Source organism: Stegodyphus dumicola, chromosome X1, assembly GCF_044657685.1.
Source record: "Stegodyphus dumicola isolate Sdum_Otavi_A_Nest chromosome X1, ASM4465768v1".
Taxonomy (NCBI): domain Eukaryota; kingdom Metazoa; phylum Arthropoda; class Arachnida; order Araneae; family Eresidae; genus Stegodyphus; species Stegodyphus dumicola.
Genome location: NC_140780.1, coordinates 74200510 through 74211860, shown reverse-complemented (window position 1 = coordinate 74211860; position 11351 = coordinate 74200510). Strand labels below are relative to the sequence as shown.

The window sequence follows — 11351 nt, the reverse complement described above, 5'->3', positions numbered from 1 at the left end:
CCTAATTATAACGAGAATTCTTCGAGCCATTCTTCCTGTTAGACAAATAACTGTTGGGTACTTTGTTTTAGTCAATTAACCGACCAATCTTCCTTCTGAAAATTTCTTCGATTTCTGCTGATGTACACAAAAAGAGATGGTGTTGTTGCTTTAAAAGTTTTTTAAAATCTTCGAAATTATGGCTGTTAATAATATATTCATCTCCAAACGAAACTCTTAATTGTTTGTTTCAGTTTGAAAGGAAAGGTTGATATAAAAAAAAAAGTAAATATTTTTCATAAAAACTGATAAACATGTTAACTTTTATTTTCAATACTTTCCTAAATTTTAAATCTTTAGTATCTTAATTACTTAACTTTCAATCCTGAGATACTGAAACATCGTTTTAACTATGTTTAGCAGTTTTAATATTTGGGTGTTACCCTTCTTTCTTTTAATTGTAGAACCGATACATTTTCATATTAAAGCAAAAGAATCCATTATATACGATTTCTGATATATTTATTTCTAAGTATATTTTAAAACTTATCTGTTTTAACAAAGCAATGGGAAAAAACTCAACATGCTTTTCTATATTAAAAAAAAAAATGTTAAAAGTGCTTGTGTTTTCATTTAATACCATGAATATAAATGAAAGTACGCCTTACCTTTCATTTATTTTTTGATTTCACATATGACTCTTGAATTTCATGTTTTATTTTACATGAGTTTTTTATGTCATAACCTTTAGAAGGGGACAAAAGCTGCAAACTTTTGATTCGTTAATGTTTATAAGCTGCAATATATTTACACCTACTCTGGTTTTGGGAAATCTTACTTTCCTTTTAAAACTGTAATGTTACGCTATTTCAACTCTCCTTTAAAAAATTATTATATATTATCAAAGCTTCCTTTCCAACTTTTTTATAAAAGAGAACTTCAAAGGCAACCAAATTTTTTACTTTCTTTTTGTCAAAGAAAATCATATCTATACTGAGATTTATGAAAATTTTTCATAAATGTTTTTACTTAATAATGCGTATATTAAAAACGCATTTTAAATCCATAGTTTAAAATTTATCATGTTTGTATGTATTTGTATTTCATCATTAAAGAAGTGAATTACGGTATATTTCAACATTACAAGTACATTGTTCATAGATATAACTAGAAGTCTTGAACTAAAAACATTATAACAACTATTCTCTCATATTTTACTTTATTAATTTTAGTATGTATACAAAAGTATTGATAGGAGTCGATTTGTTTAAAAAACTTTCAAATGTTGCAGAATTTGGCAGTTAAAATTATGTTAAACAGATGCTGCATACTTCAGGGTCAAATTCCTGCTAATCTGTATTATATTTTATCTAGAAGCCTCTAATTAAAAGATTAAAATATTTTTTTCGTTTTTACGTAAATAATAACAGTTATTTCGTATACAGTTAGACCTAGTAAAATATGTGTAGTTTCTTTGATACAATGTGCAAGATATAAATGTTTAGAAATAATAAAAATAAATCAAGTTCATAGTGTAGATAAAATGTTTTGTTTTCTATTCATTTGAATAGATGCTGCGTTGAATAATAAAAATCAAGATACAAGACATATTTATTTTAAAAATGTGATTGACGTTTATTCTGCTTACACAGCAGTGTGTTTGTATACAATATATTTTAATCACTAGAAATAAATATGACACTATGTACTAAGGATACACAAGAAGAAATAATTTCTGAAAGACAATAATTGCATGGCGACTAAGCAAGCACATTCTTGCTACACATTGCATAGTCCATCAAACAATCACAGAAGCAGAGCGCTAAAACACCTATGGTAGACAACATCATTAGCATTAGCAGGATAAAAAGCAACCGATACCAACAACTGAAATTTCAGTCCTTCTTGCCACCAACTGCTAGTGCACCTGTTTTTGGCATGCTGAATAAATCGTGTGTAAGAAAGATATCGAATGCCAAAAATAGTACACACCTACAGTTTTAATCTTTATAATACACGTTCTGCCTAATATACAACAGTACAAAATATGTAGATTATTGTTTTACAAAACTAGTTGCGCAATCCAAGCGAGTTTTCGTAACAGCTTTTAATTCGATCGCGTTCTTCATCTACAATTATAGTTATTGTTTCCGAACGGAAACTGCATGATGCTGGGCTGAGCAACCTTAATATCACACAGTAAAAAATGAAACACTTGTTCCTTCCTCTCTCTTCGTACATAAACATTTCAAATAACATATTCTTTGCTTACTTGACGAATAGAACTAAAATAATTCTTTAACACAAAGAGATGCGTTTCGTTTGATGTGATCACTTTCAGGGCAGAAGCGAAACAAATATTTTAATTTAGTAATTAATTACAACATTGTATGCTAAACTTATATATCACTATGCGCAATTCTTTCTTTTTGATTACTTAAGTTACGAATTCCTGAAATGATAGTGATTAAACGAAATTTTTGGAAGCAGCACTTTTTGATCGGAAATACGCTGTTTGCGCAACTATATTTTAAAATATTTTCTTCATGAATAACTTTTCTCATAGCATAGACTGATTTCATATTTTTGGTAGGCTTCTTTTACGTCATTATTACAGTACAGTGAACTAGGCAACACAAAAATTAGTAGGAGTTACTGCAATTTTATGCAAAATTTATTGCTTTTGCAGTAGCACATATTTGTCCTCACCTATAGTTCTGACCAAGTATTGTGGCCATCGTGATCATAAGATATGACAGGAACCTACGACACATTTGTTTCGCTGCTTACAGCAGGAACATATGATCACGATATATATATATATGTATATATATATATATATGTATATATATAACTTACAGAATTAATGAGTCAAAAGATACGATAATATAACTTGCAAATTTAAGAAAAAAAATTCACTAATCACATATTGTGCAACAGCAATCTACGAACTACGACAGTTAAAACTTAACACTAGTGTAGAAAGGGCAGAAACTTTGAGTTTTGATTTTTGATTCCATAGTATCCAGCGATGCTACACTGGAGATTTTTAACACAGAGACACTGCGATAGAGCACGTAGAAAATGATTCTGAGAAAACGCAAAAGTAGCTGAGCTTATAAAAATAGTCTCTCATACGATTTGACAACCACTGCTGTCACTTTCAACTAGGATTGCTTTCTAGCTAGCCACCGGCATAATGCTTTCTTCGCTTCTCTCTGGGAAAGCTTTCCCAACATTTTATTTCGCGTGCTAGACTGCATTTCTTTCACCAATTTCTAAAACACTCTCTACCTAGATATATAGTCTAGATAAATCTTGTGAATGGCTCTTTACAGTGGATTCATTCATTTTCTGAATTTAGGAATTTTTATTTGGCAAGATATCTTCTCATATTAGAAGCACAAATTACTTCCAAGCGAAAACGTTTATATTTTAAACAAAACATATGAAATCCTAACCTATGAAAACATCGGCATAAAGGTAAGCTAAGAAAATTAAATTTCAAATACCTTATAAGTGAAGATTTTCCGGAAATTTAAAACAACTACGCAGACGTTTCAAAACGTTTAAGAATTTTTAATGAAATGATTTTGTGTCGCATTTTGTACACTTTTTACAACTGTTTGGATAAACTCTTGTTCTATAACGTACTTTAAATGGTACAAAATTCCTGGCATTTTTGCTAACAAATGAGAAGCAAATTTACGAGTGTTAATTAAAAAAACGAAATAGGAACTTCTTCTATTTTGAATTAACTTCCTTAAAATGCGGTTTTAAAACTATTTTGAGAATTTTAATCATAGTATTATGTAATAAATCTTAGGAATGGCATGAAATATCAATATTTTACGAGGAATTCTTTGATGGAAATATTCGATCTGGGAACTCCGCTGCAAAATTTACTACAAATGAGCTAAAAATATGTGTACTGCAGGAAATTCAGCATACCTTATAAAAATTATGGAAAAATGAGCTTTCCATCATGCCTTAATAAAAGGCTTTTATTTTGTTTTAAAGAGTGTACATGTACGAAATGCATTCATTTCGATACTGAAAGGAACCATATCTGTAACGAAACAGTTTAACAAAGAGAACATTTCTACATAAATATCCGTCTAGAAATAGAATTCGGAATTAGATATTGACAGTTTTCGCTTATCAGCAGTGCTTTAACCTAATCGAAGAGGTCGTATGGAATAGAGACAGGAACAACTGCTTACAACAAACCATTGCAGATAGTTGAAATTACAAGGCAACTGCTTTATATCAACATTTTTAATTTACACATACAGATACAGAGACATTGAATCTCCAGATCTTTGAGCAATTTCTTCAACATATGAGACTGGAAGAAACATAGTTACTGAAATTCTTTCGATTTCTATCTTTTAAGTAGTTGACCACGAGAACACCATTACTTTGTCTCTATAGATATTTTCTCTTCGATTAAAATGTTATAGCAAGTGGAAGATGTACGATAAAACAGTACACATTAGTACTCCGATTAGTCCTAAGCGCTCTTATTTTACATTAAGACCTGACTTTTCCATCTAAAAATCACAGGAAAAGCTTCAATGTTTCATTGATGATAGTGAAAACTATGCTAGGAATACCACTTTCGGGTACGAGTTGAAGTTCAAAAAACAGTGCATTGTAGTTAAACATACATCATGTTATATATATGTACATGTACATAAAAACAAGACAGCAAAAAGTATGTAGCATTTGTTTTGACTAATTCACTTTTAACATAAAAAACTTCGACAAATAATCTTGCACTGTAATTACAAACTCTTATATAGATACGAATGCCAAAGTAAACAATACAGGAATTATCAAGAAATGGCTAATTCTTTATCAGAAAATATTTTTCTAGATACTTCAAATAAAAGCTTTACATGCATTTTGAGAATACAACAGAAACGAGAGGCTTGGTTTCATCTTTACAGAGTTGCAGAGGAATAGTTTTGACACCCTGTGCAGTTTACTATCGTACAATAAATATTTGAGAAAATAATTTTTTTTTCACGCATGACGCTTGCGATTTTCCTTCATTTTTCTCATATATCACGAATATTTTGCGTCCTCATCGAGGACGACGCCTGACGTGATGGCGCCACTTGACACTACAACTCTGAATGAAACCAAGCTTGCAAATATATTACTTCACGAGTCATTTTTCGACTCCAGCAACCACCGACTCTAGAAACAATGAGGTTGCAAAGAATATGCAAATAAATAACATATATAGAATGGGCTGCTACCTGAAATAATATAGCACTTTTTTGGAATATTTTCATAATCGAATAAATTCTTTTACATGTTGAGAAGCGAATGAGAATTAAGAGTGTTTTCTACCGAACACGTTTAAAAATATTGCAGTTTGTTCCGTTGTCAATATGCCAGTAAAAAGTTTTTTCATTAATAAGCATTAAGAAAATATTTCTGAGGATCACGAATGACTGAAAAAAATAATGCAAGTATGGAAAAAACTTTCGGAAATATTTATAAGATTTAAAAATTAAAATCTTAGTAATTTACAGTTTTATTTGTGTCAGCAAATACTCTGAAATAAATAAAGAAAAATTTTAAAAAAATATGTGATTTTAAGGGGGTGAAAATTCAAACTCTCGTGTAAAATTCAAGAGTGTAACGGATGACAATAGTACAAATAACCGAATCAGCATAAGCCCAAATAGCTATATTTCACAATCTAGTACTGATCTTAATGGCATTGATTTATCAATGAAATTTTATCAAAGATCTCAGCTTTTAATTTCCGATTTTCAAGCCTGAAATTTTGATTGGTAATTTTTCGGTAAATTATAATTTTAGAATTAAATATTAAAACTAAATCTTTTATATTAAATTTACTGTTGTAACTCGGATTATGATTACACGTTTAGAGACTGTAAATCAACACTGCGCAGCAAAGTATGAAACTAAAATCGCATTTCAGGGAAATACGAAATTCGCAAATGAGAAGAGTCGTAAATGAGAAAAGTCGCTGTCCGAAATGAGTTGTAAGTTGGATTTATACGAAAACTGGAAAGTGTGAGCAAAATAGCTCCAACGCGGTATGTCACTGGAAGAAAAATAAAATCAAATTTAAAATTAACAGTTAACTGATATTATTTATTACTGATTTAATTACATTAACTGTCGTTAATAATATGAGGTAATATATCTATATCAAGATTAAACTTCTCCTAACTTTTCTATTCTAAAATCAGAATATATCTATCACAACAAACTATGAAAAACTAATAATGTTAAAGAAGTTTATTGAAAGGTATCTTTTCGGAATAGAAACTTCACGAAGAACTTGAGGAGCGCAAAGAATCATATACACACATCATTTACATTATACACTGCACGATTCTGGGTGTAAAAAACTAATCAAAGTAATATCTAAAACTAATCAAAACTAAACTAATCAAAGTAATGGCATATTCTTTGCGGACCAAAAATATTTAAGGAGTGGTTTGCTGTGATAACCTTACGTTTTTATTTATGGTCTAAAGCGTTTATTTCGTGCTTAGAATTTATTTACTCGATAAAACCATACTGCAATGAGACAAGAATTTTGGGCAGTGGCGCCATCACGCCAGGAGTGATCGCCCAAGAGGAGCTAATATTAAATCGTGGCAAAACTTTGAGAAACCGCAGACTATACGCAAACACAAGCGTTTTTATTGGATTTAAAATTCAGTTTACGATAAGCACAGAGGGTCAGCATATTTTTGAAGCTATAGAATAATTTAATAGAAGTAATAATATTTGCATTTGTATAATGTACGTAAAATATAGTTCTATTTACAGAAATACATGTTCTGTTTAGTAAACAGCCAAAATTTAAAAATATAGAATCAGCCATTTCCAGTTAAATCTTTTAAATACTGCTTAAAATAACAGCATTTTCATGCACACACACGCATAACAGTATAAATGTAATAAGGAAAACAAAATATATATGCATAAAGCGTGTATAAAAATTCGGGAGCTTTATTGCAGGTTATATAGGAATCAAGTTTTTCACTGTGTTCGCGATAAATCGCATCTTACATTGAACAACCAAAGGTCACATGAATTCTTTCGTCTGTTGCAGAACTGAATTCATCCCCACAATTAAAGACACAATTTATTACTACACCATGTCTCAGAACGTAAACTGTTTCACGTGAGTCTTCATGTTTTTGATTAATATTTGCTGAGATTTTTCAGTTCCTGCTGTTTAAATTCTCTTAGATTAGGAATTTTCTTTCATTAAACCGAATTAACTGTTACTGTTTCGCTAGTGGAATTTAGTTGTATATTTATCCTACAACAGAATTCTTGTAAATACCTTTAAAGACAGCAACGCGGTAATAAAACTGTATAACATGTAAAACATTCGAAGGAACCGGATCTTTTGGCTGAATCCAAAATTGTAAAGATCGAAAAACACCTTGTCACGGAGGCATAAAAACTATTTAATAGCTTCAATAAAACCGTGCTAGGAACCTGGCACAAAAACATTTAGTTGTGTTATAAATTGACTAAAAATGCTGAAGAAAATAAATGAACATTAATCCCACAATATGTGATAAGAAAATTGGCACAATTATAAAAAGAAATGCAAGATGAAAATGCAGCAGAATTGTGAATGATATATAAAAGTTGTAATACATGAGCATAATAATACAGATAAATTCTATAAAGGAAAACTCATGAAATGTTCAAGAAATTTTCATAGTCAAGGATTTAGAGTGCTTTGCACTTATTTACATCACCTTAAAAACTTTGGACACACGGTCCAATCATTCAACAGTAACCGGGGAGACACTAATAAATGAGAAATAAAGTAGACATTGAATAATGCATAGTTAATGAGAACTGCAGTCAGTTAAGAGACGGAAAAGGCGTTAGTCAAAAATTACCTATCTGTCATTTCAGATATGTTATTTCCTCACAATTCCATATATACTTTACAGAATGCACGATCACTGAAGTTACACTATACAAAACACCTCTGTCTTATCTACACACACATAATAATAATACTTACAATAAGTATACGAACTTTGTTATAATCTATACGAAATTGTGTTTCAGTTTACGGCAGATTCTCAAAAGCAATGCATTACATTCAACCTATACCGGAACATATGAGAAATAAATTGTTCAAAGTTAATCAGATATCACAGCTAAAGCATAATAGAAACACAATTTACTAACCTCTGAACTGTAGTTTGGCGTTAAAATTGTGGCTTTACGGGAGATTATACTTCTCACCCTGTTGAATTCTAAGTCTGAAAAGGCAACTGCAGAAGGAGTACGTGCCACAGTTGACATGTTAAGAGTATGTAGAGATGTATTTATTGAGTACAAAATTAGATAGTTGATTAAAGTTTAAACATCTGATACGTTGAGGAGAATCGTTGGGCTTCACAGCAAATTTCATAAGTGAGTGGATAAATATTGTGTATGATTTCCGTGAATTAATTTGTATCCATAACAGTCGGCAGGGAAGAAAAGCACAAAAGTATAATCAAACATAGTTAGTCAAGAAGAAGCCTCATTTGTTTTTGCAAACTTAGAAGGAATTTCTATTTCCAGTATAACTTGTGCATCCGTAATTTTGTGACAGCTAACAAAAATCTTTCATGGAATTTGACCATACTTTAAACCTAAAATGCAGGTTTTCAGTATGCTGATTTTCGTTACAAACTACTTTAAAAACCATGCATACAAAATTAGCACGCATATATAAGCATTATAACAAACAATTGACCAATGGGAAAACACAAGCAAAAAAAAGTTCAATATATATATCTAGAAAGAATACTGCGTATGACACGTATGGTCGTATAACAACGAACTTAGAATAGGAACAAGAGCTATACACAAATCTATTAAAAACGTTTATAAAAACAATTTAAATATAATAAAAATGCAATAAAAATTTAAAAGCACAAGGAAACAAAAATATATTAATATTTTAGCATTATAAAACGAAATAAAAAATATAAATAAGAACAATTTTAGTGACACATTACAGCATAAATTAAGCTGCCTTTGGGAACAATTTATATTCTGGAATTTACAGATAAGATGCACTAATAATATACAAAGTTTATGTTTCATGTTCCAACTTTAAACAAAAATACACAATAAAAAGCATTAATGAATGTCATGAAATGCATAATTAAATATAAAATGTTAAATAAAATTTACCATAAAGTCAAATTTACCGTAAAGCATTCAAAAGAAGCACACTTATATACAAAAACAATTCGCAATAACCAAATTCCAAACACTAATGAAAAATATAAACATTGCACTTTAACAAAACAATATTTGGCTTCAGAAACAAATATATCTACTGTCTCAATTAAAAGCACCGTAGCATTTCTTTGCAAGAAGCTGCATTTATAATGGCATCATAAAATTTGATTTAAAAACATAAAAATTAAGTAATATTTTACACAACATGATTTAATTAGATACTTGAATAATGCATATGATTTTCATCTGATTCGTCATTGTTAAGAGATAAAGCAATATGCTACACTTCAGAAAAACTGACTCGAAATTAATACTTAATACTCTTGTGTGATAAAATCTTATCTGAAGTGAAAATTGCACAGCTCGGAATAGCATAATTCTAATCAGGAAAGACGAAACAGAATTTATATTCTCTAAGTAATGCAGAACAAAACATGCACTCATCGAAAATATTTGCCGAAGACCCAACGTTGAGGAATGCTTGTCGAGGATCTTAACTGCTGCGCTGCATCGTGAGTATTGGATCATAAGGATTGAACTGAAGTGCTTTGTGAACGTTCATACAACCACATACGAGTTTCTGTACCCAAATGAAAATTAAAAATCCCTTCGAACAGGCTACTGGCCGTGGTGAGGACCGAGCAAAGGAAGTGGCTGGACACCGTGCATGTCTGTTCCACCGAGAGTTCCCCCGTGTCCCACCATGGAGTGACTTGGGGAGGAAAGTCCAGGATGATTCTGCCCCATGTGAGACATGGGCCCTAAAGATCCAAGTCCAGAGGGCCCAGGTCCCCCATGCAATGGCGGAGGCATGCCAGGAGCGTCTTTCTGGCGTCTCTCGGCGGCTGCCCTACTCAAAACGTATTGGGCAGCAAATTGATGCTTGGGATCCATCCTCATGTTTTCCATGTGGTGCAAGAGACCTAGTGGTAAAATATTTCAATGAATAAAAAGTGAAGGTAAATGCTTGTAAACATATTATTATAAACTACATGAAATTTCTGTTTCTTAAAACATCAGTGAAATAACTTCTCATTAACTGCGTCATTTGCAAGTCTTTTCAGAAAAGTCCTTCATAAGCAGTTGTATAAATGATATTTTGTAAAAATAATTGAATAAATTGCAGCTGAAATTAATTCAGAAATATTTAATGTAAGTATTATTTTTATCATTTGACTGATAAAGGAGTAATAAAATTGATTTGCAATGATAACAGATAATTCGTTCTCATTCGTATAATAATGTTTCACTGTAAATAATTTTCTGACTGTATTTAATATTAAAAAAATTATTTCATTCTTTGCAATGAATGAAAGGAACAAAGAATGATAAGTTTTTTTTTTTTTTTTTTTGTTTATGATATTTGACGGATGAAATGAGTAGTATTACTTCAATTTTATAACTCATGAATAATGAAAATGAATTTTATAAAGATTATATCTAATTTAGGACAGATTTATTTTACTTATGTTGCGTAAATTTAATATGATCTATTCCCATAATCATTATGGTTAGAAAAGTTCTCTGCCGAAGCTCTGTTCTTCCCCCAGTTTTAAGGAAATATACTCAGTTTCAAAATTTAGATGAAGTTTTCTTTCGTAATAAAGTTTCTTCATGTATAAAACAAGATGACAAAAACTGTGATAACAATCCACAAAGCTAAGCGTTTCGCATGATAAAGTATTAGATATTTTATGATACTTTGTAAAAACACTGTGTTAAGGGTGATCTTCATCTCTTTCTCTTTTCTTCCGTTTGCATGAACTTTATAAGTTCAGGAAGAGTTAGAAACTATATATATTTTTTATTGAACTTCGATAATTTAGAATTCCAAATATATGGAACTCCATTCGCTGGAGTCTCTTATTCTTTCTAGACCGAACTTTAGCCTGTTGTTAACTTACGTGTTTATAGATAACTCATTATTTCAGTTAAAATTTAATTAAATTATTTTTTTAAATTTTACTTCAATAAAAAAAAATCTTATTTCAGTTTTTACTGACTAGAAATACATTGCAGATTCGTGTGAAGAGTAGAGTGAGTGAGGCACTTAAATTAGGCAAATATGACGCAGTGAGCAAAATTAAAACACAGTAGAATCC

General features: G+C 30.6%; 1 protein-coding gene across 2 annotated transcripts in view; it reads right to left on the bottom strand.

Moving 5' to 3' along the window:
* Positions 1 to 1572: 1572 nt before the first annotated feature.
* The window catches only part of LOC118183190 (uncharacterized), an 841429-nt gene continuing 831650 nt past the window's right edge, over positions 1573 to 11351 (bottom strand). For both annotated transcript variants that reach the window (XM_085808385.1, XM_085808386.1), the window contains exon 9: positions 1573 to 10172. In XM_085808385.1, the coding sequence (XP_085664511.1) occupies positions 9868 to 10172 (305 nt within the window). In that variant the 3' untranslated portion in view covers positions 1573 to 9867. The remainder of the gene's footprint in view (positions 10173 to 11351) is intronic.